At 37.1% G+C, this 16,229-nt stretch overlaps 1 protein-coding gene across 1 annotated transcript in view; it reads right to left on the reverse strand.

Annotated features, from left to right (window-relative positions):
• Nucleotides 1-3,404: 3,404 nt before the first annotated feature.
• Nucleotides 3,405-16,229, reverse strand: part of STK39 (serine/threonine kinase 39) — a gene marked incomplete at both ends in the record, with an annotated part of 274,858 nt that continues 262,033 nt past the window's right edge. The window contains 2 exon segments of the mRNA XM_084231279.1: nt 3,405-3,479; nt 9,804-9,868. Of these exon segments, the coding sequence (XP_084087405.1) occupies nt 3,405-3,479; nt 9,804-9,868 (140 nt within the window).

Genomic DNA, 16,229 nt, shown 5'->3' on the forward strand with positions numbered 1-16,229 from the left:
GCCACCAGGGAGGCCCCCACTCTATTAATGTTTTGAGGAATCTCTATACTGCTTTTCATCGTGACTGTAGCAATTTACATTCCCACCAAGAGTGTGTTTCCTTCTTGCCAATAGTTCTTGTTTTGTTGAGTCATCCTCACAGATTTGAGAGTACATTTCATTCTGGTTTTGATTTACATTTCCCTGATAAGTGATGATGAATATTCAGGAGACTGTTGCCTTCTTTGGAGAAGTGTCTATTCAGATCTTCTGCCTACTTTGTCAACTGGGTGGTTTGGTTTTTGATTTATGAGTTCTTTATATATTATGGATATTAATTCGTAATGGATGTATGAGTTATGAATGTCCTCTCTACTCACAACTTTCAATTTGGTGGTGGTTTCTTTTTACTGTGCAGAAGCATTTTTGTTTGATGTTAATCCCATTTGTTAATTTTGCTTTTGTGTCCCTTCTGTTTGTGAATCCTTAAAGGCATCTGTAAGGCTGATGTCATGAGCATGTAGCCTCCTTTCTCCTTGTGTTTTATATTCAATTCTTTAATACATGTCAAATTAAATTTTGTGTATAGCATAAGTTAGTGTTCTAGTTTCATTCTTTTGCATGTGGCTGTTGCTTTCCAGCACCATTTGTAGAAAATATTTTTGCTAGTTGTCCTATATGTGTGGGTTTATTTCTGGGATTGTAATTTCATTCTTCTGTACATCTTTTTATTCTAATACCATGTGCTTTGTTTACTGTAGCTTTGTAATATAGCGTGAATCAGGGAGTGTGACAGCTTCATTTTTTTTTCTCAGGATTGTTTTGACTATTTAGGGTAGCGTGTGGGTCATTAAATTTTTTTTTAAACTTTTTTTTAATGTGTTGTATTTATTTATTTATACAAGCACTGGGTACAGTCAGAAGCGCGGGAGGGTGAGAGAATTCGCCAGAGCCAGAGCGGGGAGCAGAGCAGGCAGAAGGACCGAAGTACACTGCTGAGGGGAGCAGCGGGCGGCAGGAGAGGTCTGCGCGCCATGTGGGACCCTCTTCCAGTGGCCAGGGAGCAGCCGGGATCGAACTGGTGCTGCAGAGGCTGTGGGCAGCTTCGCAACCCAGCGCTGAACTGCTGCGCCACCGGGGAGGCCCGGGTCCTTAAAATTTTAAGATTTTTTTTTGTTCTATTACTGTGAATGACACTGGGACTTTGATAGGGTTTAAACTGGAATTGTATGTTGCTTCTGTATAGCACTATAGGCAATAAGGTCACTTTAACAGTGTAATTCTGCCAGTCCATGTTGTATATAGAAATCTACCATGTTTTCATTAACTTCCCCAAATAGGTTTTAGTGGGGTCTATGCAGATTTTTATATATGTCATTTGCAAATACTGATATTTTACTTTCCAGTTTACATGGTTTTCTCTTCTTGCCTAATTGCTCTAACTAGACTTTCCAATACTATGTTAAATAGTAGTAAGAGTGGACACCATTGTCTTGTTCCTGATTTTAGAGGAAAGAGTATTTCACCATTGAGTATGGTTTTACTGTGGTTTCATCATATATTGCCTGTATTATGTAAGGTACATTCCTTCAATAACCACTGTATTGGGAAATGTTTTAACATAAATGCCTGCTGGATTTTGTCAAGGGGTCATAAATTTAGATGAATGATATTACTGGGTTGCAAAATTAGGGTTCTCTATTCATGTGTTTTACTTTGAATAGAAGAGTCTTTTCCTAAACTGTTTTGAGCTCTCTGAGGAATGGTCACTGTACCATTCCAGGTCTCAGTGCTGAACTGATGTGGCTGTAAGGAATTACTCTGTTATTCTTTGCAGTCCTATGCCTCTGATTCAAAGGCCTGCCTATGTGGAGTGAGACTGTCCCCTCTCTGTGACTGAACGGATGCCCTGTTCCTCCAGTAGGGCACTTCCCACCAGTGCCTTCTCACCAGGCATTTCCCGGAAGTGTTAAATACCAAAACAAGGTGACACATCTCTTTGTGCAATACACTTTTATTTTCCTTTAACCTTTGCAGTCATCTTCGAGTAATCTTTGTGTAAACAATAGAATGGAATGAAATTACATTAAATTGTATGCAAATGGCTCTAGAACACCTTAACAATCATGACAAGGCAATTATAAATAACTTTTTTCCTTAGTAATATATATTTGCTTTTTAAAGTACATGAAAGAGCTGCCATATCTAGGGTTAGCTAGGAAAGAGCAATGGTACGACCCTGGGAGCCCACCTCCCCTGCAAGTTTAGATGCCAATTTCGAAAATTCTAAGGTTTATTATTCCATAATATATAGTTAAGCAGAGGGCTACTTGGGTTGAAAGTATTTATTATTGAAACTTCACAATGTTTTACTCTTCAGTCATTGCACAAAACCCTGTTTTCTACTCCACCTGGGCCTTCTGCAGAAGTTCAAGTAAAACTCAGATTCCGGTTACTTTCAAGTTTATCGCCTTTGGAATGACAAAGTCTAACCTCAAGAGAAGTCAAATCAGAGATGGGTACATAATTAGCAATCTAATAGAATGGTAACATTTTATAAAGCATTCTACATGTTCCAATGAAGCCAAACTTACATATGCCACTTTATGTAGAGGAAATTTTAGATCTGAGGCTATTACAGAGTAAAGCAGCCTCAGGTACATTCTTAATATGAAAGTTTGCAAGGCACCTCCCTCTCCCAAGAGACAATCAGATTGTGGATTGGCTTTTAGGCAAACCCAAAAAAGCATCTAATTCCTAATTCAGTCATTTCAAAAATCAGAAGTTATAAATACTCCAAAGATAGACCTGAAACTTTTTGTTTAAATAACAAGAGATTAACGGCAAGAAGCATATAATCAAAACCTTTTTTTTTCTTATAGCCAAGGTGTGTAATGCATAAATATATGAAAAATAAAATTCACAGTCAGTTTTAAAACTAGAATTCAAGTTTGGCTAATAAATCTTAATTTAATAAGTATTAATTTCTATTAATTTCTAAATACAACATAAGAGGCAGTATTGTCAGATGTACAATTAAAGTATTATAACAGAAAGAACAACAATGAAAGAATAGGCTTCTGATAGAAAAAATTCCTTTTACCAATAAATAGGACCACCTGAGTGTTTTTCAGATTCTTTTCACTTAAGGGTTATCCGAATTGATTGCTAATATTAAATAGCTTTTGGAAAAATTAGCAACAGTCGTGCAGCTGTGGCATTTGCTTGTTCTCATGTTGTGGACTGCTAGAGAATAAAGCAGAACTTGGAGTGCTGTAAGTTTAAAAAAATTTTATCCTGTTTGGTCAAAGCCAGCCTCTTCACAATCTTCTGATTTTGCTGGGAGTGAGGGGGTGGGCAGGGAAAGGCTGAGGGGAGTGTGGTGAGGGGGTATGACAGATCAGGGTGATGTTAAGGGACATACATCAGCTGACACTCAACTGAGCAAACCCAATCAGCTTCACTTCATCAGGAATCTCCGACCCATCACAACCAGAAGCCTGAAAAGGGGAAAAAAAAAAAAAAAATCAGTGCTGGTTTGGTACTGCTGGTTAAGAGACTTGCTGTTATGACGGCAGATCCAAGCAAAGGCACAGTCTGTGCTGGGCCGTATGTTCTAGGAGAAGCCTAAAGTCACTTTCTTGAATGACTTACTGGGTTATGTACAAAAAAAGAGAATAGTTTTGTTGCCCATGAAAATACCACCAGGCCCAAGCTTATGACTAATGGAATAATGAACCTTATGACTGCCAAGAAATTAATTTCCAATGACTAAATAAAATGATTTTAAATCCTTACCAATTTAAAAATTAATATTATGAAAATACATGGAGAAGTGATTTAATAGTTCGCTTAGGGGTAATCTGGTGTTTACCAGAATTATGTCCTTTGTAAAGCTGGCCAGAAAAAACTGCCCCCCCAAAATTGGTACAGCTCATGACAGATAACCATTATTTAAGTGCTGGTGAGTAACTTTTACAAGGGAAGGTACATAACTTTTTTGGTAATAGATTTTGCTTGTAATAATTCACCTAAAATTGTAAATTATAGTGTCAAATACTTTACTTCAAAATCAAAATGAATTAGAAACATACCATTACCTGTCAAATCTCTTTTGCCCTAATTCATTACTTTTCCCTTCACTCACACAATACTCGGATCACCATGCCTAGCTGCCTCTATTCTATAGTACGTGAATCAAAATTTGACATCATGTAAGCACCACTAGTGGAGAGAAAATTGTTTGACTGGGAATGAGCAATTATTTATGAAGGACTATACAAACCTTTTCTAAGCAGGAATTAGGCAAAATTGTCAAAACCAAGTTTCCCTTGGAAAAAGCTATGTCCAATCATTACAATGAACTTGCTTAGCTCTGCTCCAAAAACAGTCTGTAAACTCAGCCCTCTGTCAATCCCAGCCTTTTCCTTTAAAATAGTCATGCAATTTAAATGCTTTAAAACAACTTCTCTAATACAGCATTCAATGGGAGTAGCTACATATAAGAAAATCAGTTAATAGCATAAAAATTAGGAATTTCAAAGATTTTACTTTGTGCCCAATGATTTCTCTAGTTTTATGACTAAATAACTCAGTATAGTTTTCATTGTTTTGAGTTGCCAGCAAAAGTAAGATTGGAAACATGCTTTCCCTGAGCACTTTTAACATAATGTAGGCCTGCAAGGCTTTTAAACTGAAATTTTCCAGTGGGTACTGGTCGTACTAATACTGTAATATTCACCTCCTCTACCATTTTTGTTGTCCCACTATCAATTTCTCTCTAAACCTTCGCTTTTATTCTTTTACCTAGCTGTTGCTCACAGCATCATTTACTTAACCCACTAAATGAAGACAGACAATTTGTGTAATTAACTGGCAACTGACAAACATTTGAGGACAAACTGCTCCTCTGGTAGTAACAAAAAGATTAGACTGGCACATGTAAAGAACATCAAAGCATTTCAAAGCTATACCAGAAAGTTGACATGAACAGCAAAAGTTATGACTAGAAACAAAATATTCAACAATGCTCTAACTAGAAGTAAAACATATATGTGTATATATATATTCTTAAAAAGAATAAAGGAAATGGGTGATTTTTTTTTGTGGGTACGTTGCATCGGGAATCTTTACAGTGTTCATATCCCTCCATACAGCCTCCGCTTCTCTGAAATGTTTCCTGGAAAAAGCCACAGTTGTCTGGCTTAGTCCTTCCTCCTCCACTACCTTGGTGGCTCTTACTGTAGCTTGGAGACACTGATGAGGAAAACAGGCAAGATTCTGAAATCTAGAGAAAGGGAACTGGAGAACCCTAGTGCAGTAGTTCTCAATAGATCACTTTATTAAACTCTTAAAAATTATTGTACACTCCTAAAGTTATATGTATGTACTGTTTTAGAAATTAAAGCTTTTAGTTATTAAAGAACTGTTGTATAAAATGACAAAGGTTCACTGAAAAGGAAAAACACTGGCTAGTTCAGCTCACAACTCAAGCAATCTTGTTAAGTGCTTTTCCTGGAGACAACCATTGTATTGAAGATGTGCTTCCAATTTAATCACATAGAACTTTAAAATAATGTGTACTCAAGTTGGATGTTTCCTGTGTTACTAGGAAAATTCTAAGGGACACTGACCTTTTTTGTATTTTAGTGACTGAATACATGCATGGCTTTGAAGAACATGACGCTAGTAGTTTGATGCCCTGCCTTGATTCACTGTAACCGGCACTTTTACCCACCAAGCAAGGTAATATCTTACTATATTTTGAAAAAGGGCTATATTTGTGAACCTTGGTTTCAAAGGAAAGTGTATAAAACCATGCATGCTGTCACTCAAATGTCTGTATTCCGAGTCCCAAAAAACCCCACACCATCTCACTCCTTCTGCCAGGCCAGCAGGTATGGCCTGTATCTAGAGGAGCTGCTGAAATGTGGATTTTCCAGTTTTGATCACAAAGATTTCTTCTCCCTCTGAAATGAGTGCACTTTAGAAGCACCCAGAGAGTTTGAAGACATTACCAATGTCTGCGCCACCCTCGAGATTGTGACTGAATTAGTATGGGCACTGAGATTTTCCAAAAGTTCGGTAGAGTTTGAAAACTGTTCCAGAACTCCAAGTTTCCTTTGGATCAGTGGTTTTCATTTTTTTTTTTTTTAATCAGAATCACTGGGAGCACTTATCAAAACAGATTCTTGTGCCCAACCCCCAGGGATAGACTCCTTAGGCCTGGCGTGGACCCTAGGATTTACATTTTTTAATCAAGTTGCAGTCTCCAGGTGAAGCTGACACCCCCAGTCTGGGGACCACACACACACACATATTGTTTTAGACAGGAGCAGGAGGCTCTGAGACAATGCTAAATGGAGTTTCTTAGCTGAGAACCTCCTATGTCAACTTTCTCTGCCCCAAGTAGGAGGAGAAAGCTTATACTTGTATGAGGTTAAAATCTACCATTCAGTCTTGGCTTTAGGGCAACATTTATCCGAAGTACAGATAATCATGTGGCCTCCAACTATTCCTAAGCTAAAAGCCTCTAAAAATAGGCCCTTTAGTTGTTGTCAGAATGTTTAGGAAATTCCTGTTTGCAATGTGTGTTATTAAACTTCAGTAACTAATATCTATAATGCTCATGTAAATGTGTACTAATTGGATGTTAATTACATGTAATTAGAATTTGAATTCTACCTTCAAAGACAAATGTCCTATTTCGTATTTTCATTGATATAACTGCAAAATAGCAATTTTTTTAAGGATTTAAGAAACATAAAGATGCAACAAAGCTTACAACTCCAACACATTGCTAACAGGTCAAAACCAGAGCATATAATACTTAAGCGATAATACAGTGGCTAAACCACTTTATTAGATGTGGTAAAAAGGCTTATCGCCATGCCAATAATGGAAATCATACTTAATATTTTAGTTGTCCAATGTAGCTACAGATCTCACTGGGCAGAGGAAAAAGTAATTGCACTTGTTTATATAACCAATATACTGCCCTTTGGGCCATTGCTTTTTTGATATACAAGGACCTTTTTAAACTTGAGCCAAATTTTGGAATTGTCAGGGGGTGCTTTTAAAATTCCCGAAGTCCAGGCTGAATGAAGAGCACTTAAATTAGGCTGTCCTAGGACAGGACCCAGGCTCTAGTAATTTTTTAAAGTGTCCCTACCACCCCAAGTGAAATCATTGTGCAGTAGGGTATAAAAAAAATCACAGTACCAAGACAGTGTCATGAAAATTGGCTAAGAAAACAGTGACAGTCTCATTTAGAAAGCAAAGAAAGTTCTGAGAGTAAAATGATGAATAGCTGAGAAAAAAGCCCACAGGAGCAGTAGCTTTGAGGAAAAATGCTTCTGAAATATTTTCATCTTTTATTCTTCAATAAAATAACCAAATTGATGAAGCAAATACATTTGAATCTTGTGGTTCTACCACACAGTATCCTATAGAAAATTAGGACAAAAATCAGTTTAAATGAGCTTTGTTAAATGGATCTCAAACTGACTGGCAACTGTTACCAACAAAGAAACCTCAGGTCTTCACTATGCTGTATGAAAAGAGGTTAAGTGACATAGCAGGTCTCTCCTGACTTGGCTTTAATAGTAACTCTTTTGGGGAAAAAGTCATCAATATCCATTTACTGGGACCACCACATTTCTGTAAACAGAAAACTCTTGTGCCACACTAGCCAATATAACTCAATCTGGATCTTAAGGTACAATGGAGACAGTCTCAACCAATGTGTCCAATGTCTAAAGAGCGACTCCACAAAGAAACAGAACACAACCATGAAGCTGCAGGATTCTGCTTCTAAGAATGAATAGTTGTTAAGAATATGATGAGAGCTGAATGTGTAGCTCCTGCACTGCATGATCCTGTGCAAGTGAACCCCACAGAACTTTAAGTCCTGAGCTCATGAGGACTAAATTAACTGCAATGAAGTATGCAAAACTCAAGATTTCCTGATAAAGTGGACATACAAGAAATAGTAGTTATTCTTGTTATTTGTCTAGGCAGGGATTCTGAAAAGAGGGCATGAAGCAGATGTCACCATCCTCTTTTATAGGGATATGAACAAATTATAAAGGAAACATTGATGGCTAAAGTTTTTCTAAATCAGGCTTTTGTTACTCTGTTGTATTTTAACTTTGACTTGGTCCCTGCTATGTTCCAGTTACTCTGCCTGCTTGGAATCTCTAGAATTATTTGTATCTAATAAGATTCTACACAATTTTAATATAATACAACCCCATGGGTGAGAGGATAGGCACAGTATCTCAGTCAAGACTGGATGTTGGAGAAAACAAAATTTCACAATTAAAACATGTCTCAGTGTGTCGATAAAATAAAAGAAGTATCTTGTGTAAATTGGGGGACTATATATAAAGTAAAAGAGATAAAATTAGAAGATGGTAGATAAAGAAAGGTGAAGCAGGAGACCCATTTTAGAAGAGGTCAATAAAAAGCCACAAAAGTGGAGCATTTGGGGACTGTAGATTTACAGAGTGGTCAACTGAGCTGGTGGCTAACTGTAGGCCAAATGGAATTCTGCTAAGGTGCTAGCAATGGGGATGAAGTGAAGACAGAATCGAGAGAATTAAGGAATAAACTGGTAAAGGAAGGGGAGTTTTAAAATACCTATACTATATACATATTTTTACAAAACCTTCGGTGGTAGGAAAAGGCCAGGGTCTCTTGTTTTATAAGGAAGCGATTTTAGAAGGAATAAGCCAGTATGAAAGTATAAAGAAATATGTATGTTGGCTTGAAATGCTTACCAACACAAGGTACCATTTTTCATCAATCTATTCTCATAAAGTTTACAAGGTGTAGATGAATTAGAAACATAAGAGGTGAAAAGATGAATTTTTCAATTTGCTAACTCTATGAATAAAATGTTATTGCAACAAAATGAATTTCTTTAGATAGATTCTTTCTGTGACAATCTTTTGTTTTTATCACACAGCCTGGCCATTCTGAAATTAGATGAGAAGCAAGACCCAGAAAGCTAATTAGCACCAGGCTAACATTCACTGTAAGTAATCATTTAGCATTTTTTTCAAACACACATTTTCTATTAGAGTTTTCATGGGAAATAGAGATAGATCAATATATGTTGTGCACAGCAAGGATTGGTTGCCTAGATCTTCAATTGCTGGTGGCATTCTGATTGACCTTTGATTAGATTTATAACTTAAAAATGAAAAAAAAACTTTCAGGAAGAGTCACTTTTGACTATTTGGAATGACCACAGGATACTCAGTATTCTCAATCTCTGTGGCCACCCTGGCTCTTAAATTTAAAATCTAGTGCAGAAAGCATGCTGGAATATCTCCTCTTTATGAGAATCTCTTACTGTGATTTGAAATGTGGAGTTAAAATGTTAGGCCTTTGTTCACTAGCCTTCAGTGAGCCATCCTACAGTCGCATCTAATTACCTAAACCATTTCTACAACAATCAGCCTCAAGTTTTCAAAGTTAGTCCCACTTGGCTTTCACTTTAGAGAAGCTTTATTAGGTTACAGAATTGTTTTATTTTGTCTATACTGTCAGGTTGCCATGCAAAATGGCTTGAAGATTTCTCAAATGGCCACTTCTAAAGATATAATTGGTAAAAGAACAAATTATGCTCACAAAAGAGGAAATTTCCAGTCATGGTAAGAAAATGTTCCCACATGTTGAAGAAACAAGTAACAAATGCAAAAGAGGAGAAATACCCCAAAGTAAAACAGTAACAGAGCAGGTGATTAAACTGCATTACTATTCCTTGCTGGCAGAACAAAGCAAAATATTTACCTTTTTTTCCATAACTTTCTACTTACCAACTTAAATGTCAATGTTTTTAAAGCTTTGGGATCATCTACAATCTTCTGTAAATTAGCAGCCACTGTAATATATAAACATGGAGAAAGTGTCCAAATTATTTCCAATAACACTGGATTTCCACATTAATGATTCAGAAAATTTGACTGATACTTATACATAAAAAATTATTTTGCAGAATATTGTAAGTAGGAAATGTCAGTTGCTTGGTCATATCTTCAGCACATATAAATTAATCACAAAACCTTGGCCATACATTTCATAGAAAATCAAAAATTATTTTCTAATTGAAGGAAATACCAGTCTCCATTGTTTTTTTTTTTTTTTTTTTTTTTTTGGTTCAACGCTCATTATCGAGAAACTCATTAGCCAGTAGAGGGCAGTACAAAAACAAGAGGCAAGGTATTGCCAAGAACTGTTTCTCTGGAAATAATAGGTCAGCACATTTGAACTACTCTCCTTAAAATTCGCTTGCTTCTCTGAACCCATTTTTAACAAAGCAGCCAAATACAGTAGATAACTTTTATGACGTGGGCATTTGTTTTCATGCTTTTGTGGCTTTTTTTTAGAGAAGTGCCACCTTGAGCAATATATCAAGTCTGCTGAACAGGGTGGAGCACTAGAGACTGTCGGTTTGGAGTGCAATAGTGAAGGTATGTTTTCAGAATTAGCCAAGTTCATCAGAGAGCCATCCACTCTTCATGCTACTCTTACTGTTTATGAGCAGGATTATCAAAGGGTAACGAGGACAGAAATTAAAAACCTTGCTCTTTCCATATCCAAACCTGAAATATCTAAAGTAATGAGGGTCAAGTAAGGGCTACTGGCTATGGAAAGGAGGGTCCTGTTTCTCTTTTTTCTCATCAGGAAAGTTATCTGAATATTTTAAGATTAGTAAACAAATATTTTGATAAGTTTCAAGCAGGAGGTTTGTTAGAAAGAAATCTGTGCAATTTTTGTAATTCTCTAAATTTGACTGAAACAACCTGTATCTATGCATTTTATGCACCCAAAGCTTAATTCCTTTAATTTAGCTGCAGAGGAGGAAAAAAATATTTTAAGTATCACTTTATCAGTTGCCCTCTTAATACTTCTCTCCTTAAGTAATCTGCAATGTTTCATTTGTGGTAACAACCCTTCCTTCAGCCCCCTATTTTTCCCTGCACTTTCTTTTGTCCATACAAGCAAACTTAAATACACATATATCCTGGGCCGCACCAATCTTCTTTTGGTCTCAACAGTCTCCTGAATATATAAAATCATCCAGCAACCCATGCAAAAACATTGGTTTATGGAGTGCAAAGCTCTGCTGCAATGTACTGTCCACCAAAGCCTGTATTTATTATGCCAGGGCACACTGAGCACATGCAAATTGAAGTAACTGAACATATCACCATTTTCTTAAAACATAAAAATGTTCTAATAGTTTCAATATGGGCTTATTTCATGAGGAGCCATAAAGTCTTCATATGAATTTTAGTTCTTTCATTAGAATCTCTGTTAATGTGGATGACTTACCACCTTGTTCTGGGTCATCTACTTCCAGTCTGTTCTCTAATGTTCCACCAAAATCAGAACTCTGTCCTATACCAATTCACAGCCTGGTCTCCGGTGACCTGCATAGTGCTAGGGCCAGTTTCCAAGGAACATGACTAACCTATTGTAGACTAGAGGGCATTATTGAGCTACTAGAATCTTAAACAATTATCCCAGAAACCACACGCCCCAATTGTAAATCCTACACCTTAGAGATATTAGAAATTCAAATTCTGTCTTCAGCTCAAAGCAAAAATAGCAAAACTGGCCACTTACCTGATTACTTAGCCCAGCTGCTAGGCTTATTTTCAATTTAGTTGATTCTAATTTGTTGTAAAGTGCTATAAAATACCTTCATTTAACTGACATCACATAAAATTCAGGGTGATGCTAATTTCTCTTCCAGTAGCAATGCTCATTAAAAAGATGGGTGTCACTGTTTCTCCCTTCTCCTGACTGTGCACCTGGATTTCAAAAATAAAAATGCTCCTTACCTGGAACGTGAGCTGAGAAGGAAGGGTTGGGGAAGGCTGGTTGGTAATATAGAGCTTTATAAGTATGCACCTCATGTTTTAAGGTACTCTAGTTTCCAAAAAAAAAAAAAAATGGGGCTTCTGAATCCTGCATACTCAGTGGCCATCAACATGTCTAGTTGTTACAAGCTTTCCTAAATAAAACTCATTCACTTGGCTTTTGATGTAAGCTGTCATCTCCTATGAGCTCATCTCTCCTCCCCAGCACACTGCCTTTGGTCACAGTGATTTCTCTGCCTCTGGGCTAAAAAAGTACATGGATAATACTCGCTGAGATCCAGGGTTTGTCAGCACTACACTGGTACTGGGGCTACAAGATGCTCTTGTGTAAGCAGTATCTTTCTTGCTATTTTTGTGCCCCAGTGTCACAATTTAGCCTTAAGTACCTGTCAGGGCTAGAAGTTTCTATTTGCTTTCATGGATAATATTTGGCCTAAGGTATGATAAGAACTGCGCTTTGTGAAACTATAATATCATTAACAGCCACATGAAAAAGGCACTGATGCTCATCACCTCTTTGAACCTAAACAGAGAAGACTGTCCTGGGGGTAATCTATTAGAGGCAAGACAGCAAAGCCAGTGTTCATTTGGCAAACTAAGGCATTCTCTAGGTGCTGTTTTCTCTATAAACGCCTTGTACTAGTCAAATTCTCCACATTTTGACAGTTAGAAAAGTAACAGTTATACAATGACTATTTACAGCCTGTGTTTGTATTCCAAGTGGTTAGTGAAAAGATGCACTGGTATCTTGGGAGAGAAGTATATTTTACAACAGTCTCAGAGTACTGCTGTTGTGATGACGATGAGTTAATTTGCTTAATTCAAACTATTCCTAACCAAAATGGCAGAAAATGCACCAGTAAATACCAAGTGTGGGATGTTCTCCTAGTAAGAAGTTCCGAGATGAGACAAAAGTGTAAACGCGGGTTACCTGACAAGGTGATAACTTCACAATTTTTTTTTTTCCTCTCAATGACACACTCTGAACATTTTGCTCTGTTTATTGTATTGCTGCAGAAAGGCAGCATGAGATTGCAAAGAGAGAGACATGGGTAGCAAAAGAGAAGCCAAGCTGTAAGTGAGGAGAAAAGATGATAGGAAGCTGGTTTGCTAATGGAAAATGCTATATATAACACTAATGCAAAATTATAGCTCATTAACAATTCAGTTTGAAGAAAATATTCACCATTATTCCCCTAAACCTATAGGCTCTGTCTTCATGAGATGAGTGTAGCATAGTGTACAAGCCTGAACTCTTCAGCCAGAGAGCTGAGTTGAAATCTGGTCTCTTGAGGCTATATTATCTGTAAAATGTGAATATTGTGAAATTGATACAAACATAACGATATTACCTAAGGAGGCATCAACTTCAGGATAAAATCCAAGTTTTTAATGTGGTCCATTAAGACCCTCCATGGAGTGGCCTCAACCTACTTTCTTCTTTTGACTATTGCCTATTCCTACCCTGAACTTTACAGAAAATACTTCAAGCCCCCTCCCCCATCTCCACCACTACTCTTACCATTGTATACTGAAATAATCCATTACTGATCTGATGTCACGGCTAAACTCAAATTCTTTAATAAGCCAGGCAAAATCTTAGTCACCTCTGCAAAAGGTTTTGTCTTTGAAAGCTATCCACATGTACAGAGACTGACAGCTTCTCTCCACTGCAGCTACCCAAGCAGGACCCTATCATCTCTCACCTTTTACAATAGCCTGTTGTCTCCCTGCTCCCATCCTTGTTCCTCAATGGCCTCATCTTCATCTTCTAATGAATAATCAAACCAAGGTTTTCTATTCAAATCCTTTGGTAACTTTGCAGCCTAGACTAAAAGCCACAAGATACCACCATCCTTTCTCGTTGCCCCTGCTCCATCCGCAGTAGCCTCCACACTGATCACTGAGCATTCAAATCAGGCTGCTGCCTAAGTACCTGCTATTCCTTCTTCTGGAAATGCTCTTTCTCCACGATTGTCCCCGTCCTCCCTTCCGTGTTCTGTTCACATGTCCCTGACTGCTCTATCAACATCCCTACCATTCTCTATCTTTATCATAGCATTTATCGTCACCATGCACACTATGTATTTATGAATTTATTTTTGGATGTGGCCCTTTACTTACCCCCACACACTCAGAGCTTAATTAAGTTCCATTAAGAGTTCTGTTTTGTTCACAAGTTTGTTCCTAGTGTATGACAGCATTGAGAGGGTTCCAAGACTTACAAACCCCAAGTCAAGACCCTCTTATAGCAGAATTACTTAGAATTTTTTTACAAATGTGTCTCCTCAGTAATAATCCTAGTTAGTTTTACGAAAGCAAATTAACTCATCCCAAATGAATATTAGATATGCTAAGCAACTGTGATTTTAAAGATTTGCCATTTTCCACTCAGTTTTTTTTGTTTTCCCCCAGAGATGAGTCACTCACCTGACAAACCAGTAGACTAATATAGGAAGTAACCTAAAGGGAATCTATAATGGGTAGAGGATGGACACGATCAACATCAATGTGACATCAAAGATAGTTGCAACAGTGGGGACTAAGTCTTACCTCTACCCTTCCTTCTTTTATCTTTTCCCCCAGGAAAAAAGACCAGCCACTCCTGGAGGAACTATTCTCTGGTGGACCAAGTAATGCAAGGTGTGGGATGTAGTGGCTACTTGGTGTACAACTGAGATCTTGAGAGCTGGGGCAGCTGTCTCTAGGGCTAGAGGTGCTTCAGTCCTCTTTGGAAATTCCAGAGTTCTATCCCACCCAAGGTCAGGTCCTCTTTCCAAAGGCAGTCTGCGCACAATGACTAGGCCTAGAGAGTAGAAAGACCCATTGCCTGGGGGTGGGACAACCTTAAGGGTCATCACAGATCCAAAATATCTTGTGGAATTAGTTGAGATCTGTGTGGTGGCTGAGTAAAATTTTAATTACTTCATCTACCAAAGTCTAGTTCCTTTACTGCCTCACAGTTTGTTGGTTCAAAAAAATACTCCTTAAGTGCTACTTATATGCAAATCTATGTCTTTGGGTCTTTTTCCTGGAAAATCTTATGGCTCCTTAGAAGGTGTTTCCATTATCAAATTTTCAAGACAGTGTAAATATAAGACTTAGAGAAAAAAGGGGAAATGAATATATTACATGCTATTTTTCTTTGCATTTTACTCAGAATTAGAATTCTGGATGGAAAAAAAAAGGAGGGGTAAAAGATTTTAGCAATGTTACAGGTATTATAAGCAAGCAGTATTTGAGACTAAAATGTCAGACAGACTTGAACATTAGTATTTACATATAGCAGAAAGGATTATGGGAAATAAACAGAAATAGACTTGCCATTCTATTTAAGGACTAGGTAAATTCCAGTTATTAGTATTACCTTGACGTAATGGAAAAAGTTGGAAGCAGTTTAGAAAAAACTGGCTAGTATTGAATCTGTCCTTTAAAATGTAATCACGAAATTGACATTTTGATCCTGAATTTCCTTTACTGTGTTTAAGGCAGAATTTTATGAACTGGACCACAGTATAGTAATGGAAGTGTCCAATAATCATTGTTATTATTGCTCATTTTGAGAATAATGAAATGGTATAATCAATGAGATTGTGGCCTCACTTAGCTGGTGGAATGACATACCACTATGTTTATCATTTAATTCCTCTTTAGAATGAGGATGAAATAAAAAAAAATACTGTATGAAGAATGGATGAACTCTAAAGCTATGCTTGCCAAAAATACTCAGCATTCATATGAAATGAATGTGAGAAGTATTGCTTGGGAGTCACGGCTGTTGAAAAGCTCATTGTTTCTTCAAAAATTAGAATTATCTAAGCATGTTCACCTGGGGTTCTAGTCTTGAAACCCTCTAAATTGTAGGCAAAACAATGTGAGCACATTTCTGGGGTAGAGGTTGTAGCTTTTACCAGATTCCCAGTGGGGGTAGTGTCCTTTACAATCTTAACAATCACCACCTCAAATACTAATATCTTTTTTATACTAATGTAAACAGCTTATAGGAGCTATTTTGACCAGTAAAAATGTCATCACATACAGAAAACATCACAAGCAAGATAATCAACATACATCTATCACACCTAAACATTTCCTGAGAACTTTTTTGATTTCCCCCTTCTTGCCTTCCTGCTCCTCTTTATATTCTCCTAAAGAAACCACAGATCTGTTTTCTCACTATAGATTAGTTTGCATGTTCTAAAGTTCAGTTTTATGCAAATGGAATCATACAATACTCAGTCATAGTCATCTTGTCTTGATAGTTCTCACATATCAGTTATTTTGAAATCCATCTGTGTTGTAACATTTATCAATAATTCCTTATTGCTAATTAGTATTCCACTGCATGAATATATC

The sequence above is a fragment of the Talpa europaea genome (assembly GCF_964194135.1).
Source record: "Talpa europaea genome assembly, chromosome: 1".
NCBI lineage: Eukaryota > Metazoa > Chordata > Mammalia > Eulipotyphla > Talpidae > Talpa > Talpa europaea.